Genomic DNA, 18,496 nt, shown 5'->3' with positions numbered 1-18,496 from the left:
TTAGGAGTTATGTTTAAATAACTGTCATATCAAATAATGCAGTTATACTGTCATTATGAGTAAAACCCAAGTTTGTATTTGTAAACCTTACCAAAATACCTGATTCTGGTAAAACTCAGAGAGATTCAATATTACAGGCAGTTTAAGACGGATTGCAAGTTTGGTTTAGGAGTTTGGTTTTGGAATTTTGTTTATATTACTTTTATATTTAGTTTGACAGTTATACCATCATATTGAGTAAAAAAATAAATAACTTTTGTCTTTACAAACCTTACAAAGTTTTGTTTTCTAGTAAAACTCACAAAGATACATTTCTCCAGGCATTATTAGCCATTTAGCATGTTTGGTATAGGAGTTATGTTTAAAAAACTGTTATTTTGAATATGGCAGTTATACTGTCATTATGAGTAAAACCCAATTTTTGTATTTGTAAACCTTACCAAAATACTTGATTCTGGTAAAACTCACATAGATTCAATATTACAGGCATTTTTAGATGTATTGCAAGTTTGGTTTTGGAGTTATGTTTATTTAACTTTCATATTTAGAATGACAGTTATACTGTCATATTAAGTAAAAAAACTAACATGTTTCTTTACAAACCTTATAACATTGTTTTTCCCCCAGAAAAACTCAAAAAGATACATTTTTCCAGGCATTATTAGCCATTTTGTAATTGTGGTTTAGGAGTTACATTATGTTTAAATAACTGTCAGATTGAATGTGACAGTATACTGTCATAGTGAGAAAAACCTAATTTTTGTATTTGTAAACCTTACCAAAAATACCTGATTCTGGTAAAAATCACATAGATACAATATTGCAGGCATTTTTAGACATAAAGCATGTTTGGTTTTGGAGTTATTTTAATACAACTTTTATATTTAGTATGACAGTTATACCATCCTATTGAGTAAAAAAAAAAAAAAAAACTTGTGTCTTTATAAACCTTACAAAAAAAAAATGTTTCCAGTAAAACTCACAAAGATACATTTCTCCAGGCATAATTAGCCATTTATCATGTTTGGTTTAGAAGTTATGTTTAAACAACTGTCATATTGAGTGTGGCAGTTATACTGTCATTATGAGTAAAACCTATTTTTTGTATTTATAAACTTTACCAAAATACGTGATTCTGGTAAAACCCACATCGATACAATATTACAGGAATTTTTAGACATAAAGCATGTTTGGTTTTGGAGTTATGTTTATATAACTTTCATATTTAGTATGAAAGTTATACCATCATATTGAGTAAAAAACAAAAAAATATTTGTATCTTTACAAACCTTACAAAATATTGTTTTCCAGTAAAATTCACAAATATACCTTTCTCTAGGCATTATTAGTAATTTTGCATTTGTGTTTTAGGAGTTATGTTTAATTAACTGTCATATTGAGTGTGGCAGTTATACTGTCACTATGAGTAAAACCTAATTTTTGTTTTTGTAAACCTTACCAAAATACCTGATTCTGATAAAACTCACATGTATTCAATATTACAGGCATTTTTAGACGGATTGCATATTTGGTTTTGGAGTTGTGTTTATATAACTTTCATATATAGTATGACAGCTATACTGTTAAATTGTGTAAAAAAACAACAACTAAATCGTGTCTTTACATCCATCCATCCATCCATCCATTTTCTACCGCTTATTCCCTTTAAAAAATTTAAATGTGACAGTATACTGTCATTATGAGTAAAACTAATATTTTGTATTTGTAAACCTTACAAAAACAACTGATTCTAGTAAAACTCACATGGATACAAAATTATAGGCATTTTTAGACATCATGCATTTTTGGTGGCAGTCAATGTGGCAGTTATACTGTCATTATGAGTAAAACCAAATTTTTGTATTTTTCAACCTTACCAAAATATCTGAATCTGGTAAAACTCACATAGATACAATACTAAAGGCATTTTTAGACATAATGCATATTTGGTTTTGGAGTTATGTTTGTATACATTTCTCCAGGCATTAATAGCAATTTAGCATGTTTGGTTGAGGAGTTATATTTAAATAATTGTTATTTTCTAATATGGCAGTTATACTGTCATTATGAGTAAAACCTAAATTTTGTATTTATAAACCTTACCAAAATACCTGATTCTGGTAAAACTCACATAGATACAATATTACAGGCATTTTTAGACATAATGCATGTTTGGTTTTGGAGTTTTGTTTATATACATTTTTCCAGGCATTATTAGCCATTTATCATGTTTGGTTTAGGAGTTATGTTTAAATAACTGTCATATCAAATAATGCAGTTATACTGTCATTATGAGTAAAACCCAAGTTTGTAAACCTTACCAAAATACCTGATTCTGGTAAAACTCAGATAGATTCAATATTACAGGCAGTTTAAGACGGATTGCAAGTTTGGTTTAGGAGTTTGGTTTTGGAATGAAGTAAAGCTGTGCAGAAAAGTGTTGACCCGTTCCAGTCTTTGAGATTTATAAACCTCACAAGGACAGTCCATATTGTTCTTGTAATATTTGATGTTTTCTTTTCTTTTTCATTTAGATAACATGGACGTCAATGAAATGATTGCAAGGGCAAATGAAAACACAAGTAAGAGCTTAGACACACACACACACATGCACACACACACACACACACACACACACAATGTTGAAATTAACTAATTATTCATTGATGCTAAAATTATATAAAATATGTTTGTTTCAATTATTGAATTATATTTTACAATTAGAGCTGTCAAACTTAACCCCTTATTGCATGCGACTGTTAGGCAAGCAAACTGTTTATACTCATTATATTTTATTTTTTTTATCCTGTAAAGCGTCTTTGAGTACTCTGAAAAGCGCTATACCAAATAAAATGTATTATTATTATTATTATTATCACAAAAAAGTATCGCATTAACCATGTATAAAGAGAAAAATCACACAATTTTATTATGACTGCACATGTTCCTTTACTTTACGTTTGGATGTTTACCTGAAAGGCGGCGTGGGTTGCTATACGCTCAGTGATCAGGTCAATGCATTTAAGTAAAACATTAAAAAAAATATATGACATTCTGAAAATATCATTGCAAATATTTTGCAGAACGGACTCTGATATTAACAAAAGAAACAATAATGTAATACAAAATTATGTCTGTGTAGATAAATCAACAAATTGTGTCAAAATAATGGGTAATCTCTCAAAGTATATTATAAAAGCAAGTAATTACCTACAATTAATCACCATAAATTAAAATGTTAAAGTGTGATTACTCTGATTTTAGAAAATACTTGCTTGACCGCATTACTTATAATAAAACCTAAAGCCATTAATTTGACTACATGACTCATGGGGACGGCGTGGCGCAGTGGAAGAGTGGCCGTGCGCGACCCGAGAGTCCCTGGTTCAATCCCCACCTAGTACCAACCTCGTCATGTCCGTTGTGTCCTGAGCAAGACACTTCACCCTTGCTCCTGATGGGTGCTGGTAGCGCCTTGCATGGCAGCTCCCTCCATCAGTGTGTGAATGTGTGTGTGAATGGGTAAATGTGGAAGTAGTGTCAAAGCGCTTTGAGTACCTTGAAGGTAGAAAAGCGCTATACAAGTACAACCCATTTATCATTTATTTATTTTAATTTTCCTGAGGGAACTCTCCTGAAGGAATCAATAAAGTACTATCCATCTATCTATCTATCTATCTATTATGAGTGTTTCTTTTGTTTGCTCTTTGACAGCATCACACCTGACATTTGGTGACATTGCGCCGACTCTGCAAAGGAATGCTGATCCCTGCACAGCCACAGGATGCAAATGGCCGAAAACGGGAGGTTTTGTCTACATTCCTGTTGATATCTCCCGATCCTACTGTAAGTAATCATCCATATCTCAATCAATCCCACGTCACTTTTCTTAAAATTTTTCATATTGAAAAAAACAACACAATTCACACTGTTTCAAGCATATGTAAAGTGACATTACATCAGCTTGTTGTTAACTGGTGCTTAAAAGGGAGTTCACTTTGCCTGCCTGATTAGGTTCATTAAGTGCCCTATTATACCACATGCTTATACCAGAGGTGTCAACCTGCCCAACAGGTTAAATCTTGCCTGCAAGATGAGTTTGATAAGTATAAAAATGAGCTACATTTTTTGTGTGAAATAAACTACGGATCCTCTCCATTAAACCTGCAGTTTTACATCTTCTGTTTCAAACACATCCTGCTTTGGCATCCTCATCGCTCCAAAATCTCAGAGTGTAATTTAACTTTACTGAATAGTTTCTACCCACCTTTGTGTAGTTTGTTGAGTTAGCACAAGATTAATGCGTGGAAATGACAAATGAGGTATTTGCTACCGAGAAAAGTTTTGTATTTATTTTGTATTTTGTTCAATCCATCAATCAAGTTTGTAGATACAACGTTTGTTGTGTTTTTCATTGTGTTTTTGAAACTTCACCCATTTTTACCTCAGAATTTTAAACTAACTTGAAATGTTTTGTCAAGACGCTTATTTGTAATGTGTATACATTTTCAGAATGTGCTCGTTCTATTTTTGGCGAAAGTCAAACAAAGAAAACAATCTGAAGTTTTTTTAGTTTTTTTTTAGTTACTTTGCCGTGGTTTTACCAGTCCGGCCTATTCCGGAATAGATTTTCCTCCATGTGGCCCCTTGAGCTAAAATGAGTTTGACTCCCTTCTGGCTTAAGTGAAAAAAGCTGCGGATGGGAGAATACAAATGAGAGAATCGGGCACGGCTTCAAGCATGTAAAACAAGACTTTAAGGCAAATGGGAGAATAGGGCCATGTTTGAATTAAAGTCATTTCAGTGCAGTAGTATTCAAGTTTATGTAAGTATGTTGCTTTGTTTTTGGTATTTTTTTTTTTAAATTTACGTTAATACTGTCTTCTGCTTCATGTTATCCATCGATCTGATACTAAGCAAATATTGAGCCAGTATCGCTGATACTGATATTGATTTTTTTTCCACTTAAAATCATTGAATCATTTTGTGAAATTGCCTCTAATTAGTTGATAATGATTATGAGAACACATAAAAAATGTTTGTAAAAATTCCTAAATATAATCTGAAACAATATAATAGTTAATAAATACATCTATCTATCTATCTATTTTTGTTACATGAAGTAATTGATTTTTATGTTATTTTGCATTAGTAAAATAACATAAATATCAATTACTTCATGTAACAAAAATATACATCTTTAAAGTGTAAATAAAACCAGTAAAATAACTACCATCACACACAAATATTTGTCCGAGTTCAGTAGAGCAGGGATGGGGAGGGTCAAAGTTTGCCTGATTGAGCAGTAGAGAGAGAGCGAAAGGTGCGTTGTTTGCAGTGACAGACTAGAACCGTGTTTTTCAACTACTGTGCCGTGGCACACTAGTGTACCGTGAAGATACAGTCTGGTGTGCCGTGGGAGATTATGTAATTTCACCTAATTGAGTTAAAAATATTTTTTGCAAACCAGTAATTATAATATGCAAATGTGCTGTTGTTGAGTGGTTGGTGCTGTCTAGAGCTCGGCAGACTAACCGTGTAGTACTCTTCCATATCAGTAGGTGGCAACAGGTAGCTAATTTCTTTGTAGATGTCGGGAACATGGTTTGGTAAAAGGGTGTAGGTAAAAAAGGATCTAACACTTAAACCAAAAATAAGCAAAAGGTGAGTGCCGCTAAGAAAATAGATTGAAGCTTAGGCATGGCTATGCAAAACAAAACTAAAAATGAACTGGCTGCAAAGTAAACAAAAATTTAAATTCATATCCAACAATTGCGAGAACGACTTTTTATTCTCAATATCGGCTACTGAGTTTCATTTGTTTATGTTTTCTGCTGGCGGTGTGCCTCAGAATTTTATCAATGAAAAAAATGTGCATCGGCTCAGAAAAGGTTGAAAAACACTGAGCAGGAAAAGAGTCGCTGCAAACTCTGTAAGTAAAATGTTGTATATTGTCGGACCTGTTGCAGAGAAACTGTAACGAAACTATTGATCCCATCACAGTAGTATCTATCCGATGCCAATACCCAACTTGGTATCGTCACTATCGATATATCGCTATATATCGTCATTGTTTTCTGCCTTGAGAGAGCACTGATGAGCATTACAATGTGTCCACAGCCTCAGCACAGCGCAGAATCATCATCGATGGCTTGGTGAGTTTCTACGAAGAGACCTGCATTCGCTTCAGGTGGAGACGTCGGGAAAATCGAAACTTCTTGTACTTCTTCTCAGGATCTGGGTAGGAACACACAAACAAAACATTGAATTTATTATTATAGACTGGTGGACAGACTCAAATCTTTGGGGGGATGTGTGCTACAAATAAGACGAGGTTATCTGTTTGTCCTATGGCAAGGAGGAAGTGGTAATGGTCATTAAAAAGTCAGTGGTTTGACTTTCAACAACTGACAGCAGCCAATGTAGTTATTTGGTCTTTGTTTAATGAGCTCCCGAAAATAACTCGTGTCTGTCTGTGTCTGCGTCAGGTGTTGGTCGTACTTGGGTCGTCAGTCGAGAGGACAGGCAATCTCCTTGCAGAGCAACGGCTGTTTGTTCCTAGGCACTGTGCAGCATGAGGTTCTTCATGCTCTTGGATTCCACCATGAGCAAGTTCGCTCTGACAGGGATGAGCATGTCACGATTCAATTTGATAACATCATTGCAGGTTAGCTCGACCTCGAAAGATCATATTTTTCACGTTTCAAGATGCAAAGGGGATCACTGTAATGCACACTGTGGAGAAATGATAACGGTGCTAAATGAAAACAATTCACATCTGAATCGCCATTTTTATTTATTTAGATTGTAAATCAATTCATATATATATATATATATATATATATATATATATATATATATATATATATATATATATATATATATATATACTCCTCTCTGAGCTGCCACCTTAACGTGGTAGAGGAGTTTGCGTGTCCCAATGATCCTAGGAGGTATGTTCTCCGGGGGCTTTATGCCCCCTGGTAGGGTCTCCCAAGTCAAACTGGTCCTAAGTGAGGGATCAGACAAAGAGCGGCTCGAAGACCTCCATGAATAATAAAAAACAAGGACCCAGATTTCCCTCGCCCGGACGCGGGTCACCGGAGCCCCCCTCTGGAGCCAGGCCCGGAGGTGGGCCACGATGGCGAGCGCCTGGTGGCCGGGCCTGTCCCCATGGGGCCCGGCCGGGCACAGCCCGAAGAGGCAACGTGGGTCCCCCCTCCAATGGGCTCACCACCCATAGCAGGGGTCATAGAGGTCGGGTGCGATGTGAGCTGGGTGGCAGCCGAAGGCAGGGCACTTGGCGGTCCGATCCTCGGCTACAGAAGCTAGCTCTTGGGACGTGGAACGTCACCTCGCTGGGGGGGAAGGAGCCTGAGCTAGTGCGCGAAGTGGAGAAGTTCCGGCTAGATATAGTCGGACTCACTTCGACGCACAGCAAGGGCTCTGGAACCAGTTCTCTCGAGAGGGGCTGGACTCTCTTCCACTCTGGCGTTGCCGACAGTGAGAGGCGACGGGCTGGGGTGGCAATTCTTGTTTCCCCCCGGCTCGGAGCCTGTACGTTGGAGTTCAACCCGGTGGACGAGAGGGTAGCTTCCCTCCGCCTTCGGGTGGGGGAACGGGTCCTGACTGTGGTTTGCGCTTACGCGCCAAACCGCAGCTCAGAGTACCCACCCTTTATGGATTCACTCGAGGGAGTACTTGAGAGTGCTCCCCCGGGTGATTCCCTCGTGCTACTGGGGGACTTCAATGCTCATGTTGGCAACGACAGTGAAACCTGGAGAGGCGTGATTGGGAAGAATGGCTGCCCGGATCTGAACCCGAGCGGTGTTTTGTTATTGGACTTTTGTGCCCGTCACAGATTGTCCATAACGAACACCATGTTCAAACATAAGGGTGTCCATATGTGCACTTGGCACCAGGACACCCTAGGCCGCAGTTCCATGATCGACTTTGTAGTTGTGTCATCGGATTTGCGGCCTCATGTTTTGGACACTCGGGTGAAGAGAGGAGCGGAGCTTTCTACCGATCACCACCTGGTGGTGAGTTGGCTGCGATGGTGGGGGAGGATGCCGGACAGACCTGGCAGGCCCAAACGCATTGTGAGGGTTTGCTGGGAACGTCTGGCAGAGTCTCCTGTCAGAGAGAGTTTCAATTCCCACTTCCGGAAGAACTTTGAACATGTCACGAGGGAGGTGCTGGACATTGAGTCTGAATGGACCATGTTCCGCGCCTCTATTGTCGAGGCGGCTGATTGGAGCTGTGGCCGCAAGGAAGTTGGTGCTTGTCGTGGCGGTAATCCTAGAACCCGTTGGTGGACACCGGCGGTGTGGGATGCCGTCAAGCTGAAGAAGGAGTCCTATCGGGTTCTTTTGGCTCATAGGACTCCTGAGGCAGCGGACAGGTACCGACAGGCCAAGCGGTGTGCGGCTTCAGCGGTCGCAGAGGCAAAAACTCGGACATGGGAGGAGTTCGGGGAAGCTATGGAAAACGACTTCCGGACGGCTTCGAAGCAATTCTGGACCACCATCCGCCACCTCAGGAAGGGAAAGCAGTGCACTATCAACACCGTGTATGGCGGGGATGGTGTTCTGCTGACCTCGACTGCGGATGTTGTGGATCCGTGGAGGGAATACTTCGAAGACCTCCTCAATCCCACCAACACGTCTTCTTATGAGGAAGCAGTGCCTGGGGAGTCTGTGGTGGGCTCTCCTATTTCTGGGGCTGAGGTTGCTGAGGTAGTTAAAAAGCTCCTCGGTGGCAAGGCCCCAGGGGTAGATGAGATCCGCCCAGAGTTCCTTAAGGCTCTGGATGCTGTGGGGCTGTCTTGGTTGACAAGACTCTGCAGCATCGCGTGGACATCGGGGGCGGTACCTCTGGATTGGCAGACCGGGGTGGTGGTTCCTCTCTTTAAGAAGGGGAACCGGAGGGTGTGCTCTAACTATCGTGGGATCACACTCCTCAGCCTTCCCGGTAAGGTCTATTCAGGTGTACTGGAGAGGAGGCTACGCCGGATAGTCGAACCTCGGATTCAGGAGGAACAGTGTGGTTTTCGTCCTGGTCGTGGAACTGTGGACCAGCTCTATACTCTCGGCAGGGTCCTTGAGGGTGCATGGGAGTTTGCCCAACCAGTCTACATGTGTTTTGTGGACTTGGAGAAGGCATTCGACCGTGTCCCTCGGGAAGTCCTGTGGGGAGTGCTCAGAGAGTATGGGGTATCGGACTGTCTGATTGTGGCAGTCCGCTCCCTGTATGCTCAGTGCCAGAGCTTGGTCCGCATTGCCGGCAGTAAGTCGGACACGTTTCCAGTGAGGGTTGGACTCCGCCAAGGCTGCCCTTTGTCACCGATTCTGTTCATAACTTTTATGGACAGAATTTCTAGGCGCAGTCAAGGCGTTGAGGGGATCTGGTTTGGTGGCTGCAGGATTAGGTCTCTGCTTTTTGCAGATGATGTGGTCCTGATGGCTTCATCTGGCCAGGATCTTCAGCTCTCACTGGATCGGTTCCCAGCCGAGTGTGAAGCAACTGGGATGAGAATCAGCACCTCCAAGTCCGAGTCCATGGTTCTCGCCCGGAAAAGGGTGGAGTGCCATCTCCGGGTTGGGGAGGAGATCTTGCCCCAAGTGGAGGAGTTCAAGTACCTCGGAGTCTTGTTCACAAGTGGGGGAAGAGTGGATCGTGAGATCGACAGGCGGATCGGTGCGGCGTCTTCAGTAATGCGGACGCTGTATCGATCCGTTGTGGTGAAGAAGGAGCTGAGCCGGAAGGCAAAGCTCTCAATTTACCAGTCGATCTACGTTCCCATCCTCACCTATGGTCATGAGCTTTGGGTTATGACCGAAAGGACAAGATCACGGGTACAAGCGGCCGAAATGAGTTTCCTCCGCCGGGTGGCGGGGCTCTCCCTTAGAGATAGGGTGAGAAGCTCCGCCATCCGGGGGGAGCTCAAAGTAAAGCCGCTGCTCCTCCACATCGAGAGGAGCCAGATGAGGTGGTTCGGGCATCTGGTCAGGATGCCACCCGAACGCCTCCCTAGGGAGGTGTTTAGGGCACGTCCGACCGGTAGGAGGCCGCGGGGAAGACCCAGGACACGTTGGGAAGACTATGTCTCCCGGCTGGCCTGGGAACGCCTCGGGGTCCCACAGAAAGAGCTGGATGAAGTGGCTGGGGAGAGGGAAGTCTGGGCTTCCCTGCTTAGGCTGCTGCCCCCGCGACCCGACCTCGGATAAGCGGAAGAAGATGGATGGATGGATGGATATATATATATATATATATATATATATATATATATATATATATATATATATATATATATATATATATATATATATGTAAATAAGTGGTGAGGTTGATGGCTGGTGAGGCACTGACTTCATCACAGTCAGATTTACAAACATATGAACCCTAAAGAGTATCTTATTCACCATTTGATTGGCAGCAGTTAACGGGTTATGTTTCAAAGCTCATACCAGCATTCTTCTCTGCTTGGCACTCAGCATCAAGGCTTGGAATTGGGGGTTAATAAATCACCAAAAATGATTCCCAGGCGCGGCGCCGCTGCTGCCCACTGCTCCCCTCACCTCCCAGGGGGTGATCAAGGGGATGGGTCAAATGCAGAGGACAAATTTCATTACACCTAGTGTGTGTGTGACAATCATTGGTACTTTAACTTAACTTTAACTTTACACATACAAACTGTAGCACACAAAAAAGCACATTTAATAAAAAAAACTTTATTATGGTCTTACCTTTACTTATAAAATAAATCCATGAGCCGCTATTGTACTGGATTAATGCAATCCCTGACGAGAGTGTTATATCAACCCTCACTTAAACTTTCCACGTGCAAGATTGAATCTATTTAAAAAAGTGTAACCGAGGGTTTATAAATGTCGCCTAAACTGTATGAAAAAAACACGGAGACTCCAGTTTACACGAGGACCACTTTATTTACCTTCTTTCAAAAACTTCCGCTCCACTCCAACGTGTCGTCACTTCCGCTCTTAGCGCCTTCAAAATAAGAGCTCAAGGCATATGTATAACAGCGCATAACAGGAACTTAACATCACAAAGAGGAAAGCCCATAAAAATAGGTTACAAAAGTTATTTAATAAGAAGCCAAAAAGTGCAAAAACAATAATGTTTGTGTTGGAGGAGTTGTGAATTAGATACACCTGCAGTCTGCAGGTGTACCTAATGATGTGACCCAGTCATTCACAACTCCTCCAACACGAACATTATTGTTTTTGCACTTTTTGGCTTCTTATGAAATAACTTTTTTAAATAGATTCAATCTTGCACGTGGAAAGTTTAAGTGTGGGCTTTAGTTGATGTAACACTCACGTCAGGGGTTGCCGTGCATTTTACGGCGGGGGTGCAGGAGGCGAGCCTCAGCCAGTGCGTCTTTTGCAGCCGTTTTATGATCGCTCAGCACAAGAAATACGTTACACACATACAGTTGTTGACAAAATACACTGTACATTATATACCTCAGCTAACTAAACTATGGAAATGTATAATATAATTCATATAGCAATACGGTCACACTGCACAGCAGACCAGCAGTTAGCCGAGTCCGTCCATGTTGAGGCACTGAGTGACGTGCCTCGACTGGCTGCTGTTCACCGCACCGTCTCTTCTCAGTATTTGAACGGCAAATGTGAAAATTCAGCGATTTTAAATAGAAATAATCTAAAACGGGTAAAGTCAAATGGAAAATAACTTTATAGTATAATCACTGAATACATATAACAATTTAATTAAAAAAAAATTTTTTTTAATTTTTTTTCTTTCCATGATGGCAGGTGAGGCGGGGCCTGCCACCTGCCTCTAGTGACTGCACGTCACTGATGTGTATATATATATATATATATATATATATATATATATATATATATATATATATATATATATATATATATATATATATATATATATATACATATATATATATATATATATATATATATATATATATATATATATACATACAAATATATTATATTAAAATTAAAATCAAGTATTTTTTTAATAGGTTAGATGTTACAAATGCTCATCTTGGCTGCTGAAGTATGACGTGTATGCCAGAGATGGTCTAAAACGTCATTATGAAAATAGATAAAAAAAAAAAAAATTGTGTTATAAATATATATTTATTCAAAACACAACTTGAAAAAAAAAAAAAAAAAAAAATATATATATATATATATATATATATATATATATATATATATATATATATATATATATATATATATATATATATAAAGACGTTTTAGACCATCTCTGGCATACACGTCATACTTCAGCAGCCAAGATGAGCATTTGTAACCTCAAACCTATCTTAAAAATATTTTATTATAATTTTATACCAAATTAAATGCGAACATGTACCTAAATCAAGAATAATGTTGAATTCTGAATCGATTCTGATTTTAATAATCACCATCACAATCGTTAGTTGTTGTAAGATTTACATCCCTAATAAGATTGTATTAAATACTGTCTTTGTTTATTCCGGACTCATTTTATGTGCAGGAACTGAAGGCAACTTTCAGAAGGTGAACACAAACAACTTGGGAACTCTGTATGACTTTGACTCTGTCATGCACTACAGCAAGTGAGTGTTTGAGGAATTTAAAAGTAGTAACACAACACAACATCCCCTTAAAGTTGCAAACATTTACAAAAGATGAACAACTTTTACTTTAAAAACTCCTGCTCCAACGGGTGTGACCTGTAACCTTTATTACTTAATTAGAAACTCGAGATGAGTTTACCACCACAATGAATAACAAATATGAATTGTCAACTGGCTTCACATTTTTTAAAGTTATAGTTCTGTATGCAAAGCTGTTCTTTTTTTAATGTTATTCTTCTTCTAGCCGGGCCTTTTCCAAAAACGGACTACCAGCCATTGTTGCCAACAGCAATCCTAACCTTAGTTTTGGTCGTGCAAGAGAGATGAGCAGCAATGACATTGCACGTATCAATGAGCTCTATGATTGTTGTAAGTCAATTTATTTTCAGGTTACTCAATGAGATTTTCAATTTTGAAATTATTTGACAACTCTCAAACATACAATGAGTACAATTGTGCTGTATTTCAAATATTATGTGGATACAAAATTGTTGTCAATGATAAAACGTTATGATCTTGATTATTCACAATTTTATATTTTGCTTGCAGAATGAAAAACAAATGGAGGGAACGTGATGACCTTCAGATTCTCCAGCTCGCATTCCACCGTGCACGCTTTTGAATATAAGACAAGGAAAAGGGAATTCCAGTTATACTTTCTGATCAACTTCTTTATGCCTTTTTTTGCTTAAACTATTTACTTTACAGGTATATAAGGTAAAGAGAGAAATATTATTAAAAGGCAGTTATAACGTTTTTCTTCACTTTTGTCCAATTACAGAACGGCATATGTTAATTTACTTAAATATAATCCACTTCACTTCACTTCACTTTTTATTCATGTAACTGGTGATGGGGGGTGTGCACAAGAAATTTGAATACAAATTTAAAAAAGTGTAATTTAGTATTTTTACTCTGTAGAGACACCACCTCACCAGGAGTTAAATGACGTGTACATGGCGTTCGCTTGTCCTGCACATGCAGTAGATCCACCTCAAAGCCTCCATACTGAATTATGTGGTAATTTGGTAACTTAAAAAAAAAAAAAATTAAAACACAACTCATTATGGACTGGTGTTGTTGAACAATGACCTTTCTTAACAATATTAATTACACTTTAGATTTTTAATTTACCATAATTAATCTCATTTAATGACTTGTTTGCATAATGTATTTATTTTTTTATTTTACATTATTTCAATGATGTGCATATCAACAAGAGTAAGAGGGATCTGAAAACACAACACATCGAACACAAGACAGGAAACGATGGTCGATGGTAATGGTCAACAACTAGTGGCAAATGAGAATAGAATGACTGAGGAGAGAGAAAACACAAAGGGAGGGGAAAACTGATTGAGTTGGACAAAAGAAAAAGTAAATGTAACGTGCATTGTTTTACTCAAAAAGGGGGTGGAAACCACCACCCCGATCCCAATTCTCATCCTTTCCATTTTCCACATGTTTTCCCTCCCAAACTTGTGTGGAGTGCATCAAAATGAGCATAGCGTTTACCCTGTATTGTCATGTGTATTTCCTCAGCAAGTGTTTATGTGCTCGTGTAGTGCATGAAAAAAGGATGGTCTGACGTGCAAACTGGCAGGGCTGTCACCAGGGGCCAGCTCAGGGCAAAGGAGTGACGCCAGAAGTATTCCGAGCCCCGCAGGAGGGAGGTCATGGTGTTTGGAGATAAAAAAACAAAAACATAACAATAACAATTATAAAATAAACAAAACATAAATATGTATACACACATAGACATTATCTTCCGTCTTTTTTTATTTTCCCCTTTCTTAGGGATGGGAATTGATAAGATATTCCCGGTTCCGTTTCCACTTTCAATTCTGCTTTAACGGTTCTCTTTTGAGTCTTATTAGGAAATCAATCAATCAATCAATCAATCAATGTTTATTTATATAGCCCTAAATCACAAGTGTCTCAAAGGGCTGCACAAGCCACAACGACATCCTCGGTACAGAGCCCACATAAGGGCAAGGAAAAACTCACCCCAGTGGGACGTCGATGTGAATGACTATGAGAAACCTTGGAGAGGACCGCATATGTGAGTAGCCCCCCCCCCCCCAGGGGAGACCGAATGCAATGGATGTCGAGTGGGTCTGACATAATATTGTGAGAGTCCAGTCCATAGTGGATCCAACATAATAGTAAGAGTCCAGTCCATAGTGGGGTCAGCAGGAAACCATCCCGAGCGGAGACGGGTCAGCAGCGCAGAGATGTCCCCAACCGATACACATGCGAGCGGTCCACCCCGGGTCTCCACTCTGGACAGCCAGCACTTCATCCATGGCCATAAAGACTACAAAAAGGCGGATTCGCATCAATTTAGTTTAGTTTAGAGGTAACATGACCTTACAAAGCCTACCCTGAGGTCTTAATAGACTTAGACTTCCTTTTATTGTCATTCAAATTTGAACTTTACAGTACAGATAAGAACACAATTTCCTTGCATTAGCTCGTTGTAGTGCAGGATAAAAGAGCAATAATGTGCAGATATAAATAAATATAATACTGTACAGATAAGTATATTGCACTTTTGCATATGCATCCACGTTTATATGATCTATGTTGTCTTTATATTCCAGCGAGTTAATCTGTTTTTTGGGGGGAATTGAGGGAATTATTTTGATGCGTTCAATAGTCTGATGGCCTGAGGGAAGAAGCTGTTACAGAACCCGGAGGTTCTGCTATGGAGGCTGCGGAACCTCTTTCTAGAGTCCAGCAGTGAAAACAGTCCTTGGTGGGGGTGGGAGGAGTCTCTACAGATTTTCTGAGGCTTGGCTAGGCAGCGGCTTTTTGCGATTTCCTGGATAGGAGGAAGAGGAGTCCTGATGATCTTTTCCGCCGCCCTCACCACTCTCTGCAGAGACTTCCAGTCTGAGGCATTGCAGGCTCCAGTCCAGACAGAGATGCTGTTGGTCAGTAGGCTCTCTATAGTGCCTCTGTAGAATGTGGTGAGAATGGGAGGAGGGAGCTGTGCTCTTTTCATCTGACGCAAAAAGTGCATGTGCTGCTGAGTTAATATCACATATTAGCTTCACATTTTTAATTATTTGCTGACATGAATTGACTTTCACACAATATTAAAAATGTTGGAGTTTCACCTGTGTAATGGAAATGACTGAGTGAAAATGTTGTTTGAGGAAAACATGCAACACATTCACTTACCGAGTATTAGGAGTGTCTACTGTAGCAAGTAGCTAGTCTGTGGTATCAGCGATGATTGCATCCAACGTTGTTTGTTGTCTGAGGATGATGAAAAATTTACTCTGACTCGGACCACTGACTTGGCCACATCGATGGAAACAACAGTACACAAGGTTGCCGTATGGGGTGTCTTCGGCACCAGGCATTTTCCAGCACACGGTATAGATCGGTTGGTAGAGTGGCTGTGCCAGCAATTTAAGGGTTCCGGGTTCGATCCCCGTTTCCGCCATCCTAGTCACTGCCCTTGTGTCCTTGGGCAAGAAACTTTACCCACCTGCTCCCAGTGCCACCCACACTGGTTTAAATATAACTTAGATATTGGGTTTCACTATGTAAAAGTGCTTTGAGTCACTAGACAAAAGTGTTATATAAATATAAATATAAATATAAATATATATATTGTAAATGCTCCTCAGCCAATTGACCAGACACAGCTAAAATCGTTCCTTGGAATGCTAAATTATTATCACAGATTCTTGCCAAACATCTGCGATGAGGTGGCGACTTGTCCAGGGTGTACCCCGCCTTCCGCCCAATTGTAGCTGAGATAGGCTCCAGCGCCCCCCCGCGACCCCGAAGGGAATAAGCGGTAGAAAATGGATGGATGGATTCTTGCCAAACATATCCACCATCTTGGAGCCTTTACAGGAATCTTGAGAAAGGGAGATGTGTGAAAGTGGATGACAAATCAGTGCCAAGCATTCGAGGCAGCTAAAAAGTGTCTCCAATCTGATAAACTGCTGATACACTTTGATGACGGAAAGCCACTTTATCTGGCCTGTGATGCCTCGCCATACAGTGTGGGGACCGTTCTATCTCACCGTTTCCCAGATGGTTCAGAGAAGACCATTGGATACATGTCCCGTTCACTAACAGTGGCTGAGAGGGGTTACTCTCAATTGGAAAAGGAGGCACTAGCCATCATGTTTGGCATAAAAAAATGTCATCAATACCTTTTCAGCAAACACTGCACCATTGTCACAGATCACAAATCACTGCTGGGTCTTTTGGGTGAGAGCAAAAGCATTCCTCAGTTGGCTTGACCATGCTATTGTTTTATTGTGTTTGTAGTTTGTATTTCTTGATAAACACTCAGCAATACTGCAACATGATGCTTAATGTTTAACTAAACCTGGATCTGTTTAGCAGAGCTTCTAAAACGTGTTGCTCATCCTCCTTATATTCAGGATATATAAGGTTCTGGATCAACATTTTTCCCAAAGTAATCATTGTTGGCTCTCACAAAGTTTGCATGATTACCATGAATTAATTAACGTGGACCTCGACTTAAACAAGTTGACAAACTTATTCTGGTGTTACCATTTAGTGGTCAATTGTACGGAATATGTACTGTACTGTGCAATCTACTAATAAAAGTTTCAATCAATCAATCAATCTTCATTTTTGTTGGTGATGAGGGGATCATTGGTTCCTACCGCTATGTCACGCGATGACTAGTCTGGCTAGCTCATTATCTCTCAAAATGGCTTGGGAATCTCCGTGAGATTGATACTATTTTGATCATATCTGTTTACTCGGAAACTTTGTAAGTCTTCGGTGTCATAAATCACATGTATATGATAATAGCTTCAATATAGAGGCAACTTGTTTTTTCACTCTACTGGTACTTTAAGAGGTATCCTGTTTTTCCTGTGTCCATCCTGAAGCTCGTGGCTTCCTGTGATCTAAGCCCCCCGCTAGTGCTTCTTCCTTCTCCTTGGTTGATGGAGGGCGATCTTATATCTACTATGAATGCTATTTTGGATACCAGGAGACTGGGTAGGGTAATACAGTATCTCATTGGTTGAGAGGGTTATGGCCCAGAGCACCGTTCCTGAGTTTTGCGCACCCTTATTTGCAACCCATCTTTGTTGTCTGAATTTTATCTTAGATTTCCGAAGAAGCCAGGTAGACCACCGGAGAGCTAAGTTAATTTGGAGGGAATGATTACTGTCACACGATATTGTGACAACTACAAACCCCGTTTCCATATGAGTTGGGAAATTGTGTTAGATGTAAATATAAACGGAATACAATGATTTACAAATCCTTTTCAACCCATATTCAGTTGAATATGCTACAAAAACAACATATTTGATGTTCAAACTCATAAACTTTATTTTTTTTTTGCAAATAATAATTAACTTAGAATTTCATGGCTGCAACACGTGCCAAAGTAGTTGGGAAAGGGCATGTTCACCACTGTGTTACATGGCCTTTCCTTTTAACAACACTCAGTAAACGTTTGGGAACTGAGGAGACACGTTTTTTAAGCTTCTCAGGTGGAATTATTTCCCATTCTTGCTTGATGTACAGCTTAAGTTGTTCAACAGTTCAGGGGTCTCCGTTGTGGTATTTTAGACTTCATAATGCGCCACACATTTTCAATAGGACACAGGTCTGGACTACAGGCAGGCCAGTCTAGTACCCGCACTCTTTTACTATGAAGCCACGTTGATGTAGCACGTGGCTTGGCATTGTCTTGCTGAAATAAGCAGGGGCGTCCATGGTAACGTTGCTTGGATGGCAACATATGTTGCTCCAAAACCTGTATGTACCTTTCAGCATTAATGACACCTTCACAGATGTGTAAGTTACCCATGTCTTGGGCACTAATACACCCCCATACCA

General features: G+C 40.0%; 1 protein-coding gene across 1 annotated transcript; it reads left to right on the top strand.

Moving 5' to 3' along the window:
* Positions 1-2,539: 2,539 nt before the first annotated feature.
* On the top strand, positions 2,540-13,514 carry LOC133616164 (high choriolytic enzyme 1-like). Its single transcript, XM_061975307.1, has 7 exons — positions 2,540-2,582; positions 3,715-3,846; positions 6,121-6,241; positions 6,489-6,667; positions 12,538-12,619; positions 12,885-13,009; positions 13,190-13,514. Coding segments are annotated over exons 1-7 (684 nt in total). The 3' UTR covers positions 13,192-13,514.
* The last annotated feature ends 4,982 nt before the right edge of the window (positions 13,515-18,496 follow it).

The sequence above is a fragment of the Nerophis lumbriciformis genome, linkage group LG15, assembly GCF_033978685.3.
Source record: "Nerophis lumbriciformis linkage group LG15, RoL_Nlum_v2.1, whole genome shotgun sequence".
NCBI classification, from domain to species: domain Eukaryota; kingdom Metazoa; phylum Chordata; class Actinopteri; order Syngnathiformes; family Syngnathidae; genus Nerophis; species Nerophis lumbriciformis.
This window is presented reverse-complemented; position numbering and strand designations above follow the sequence as displayed.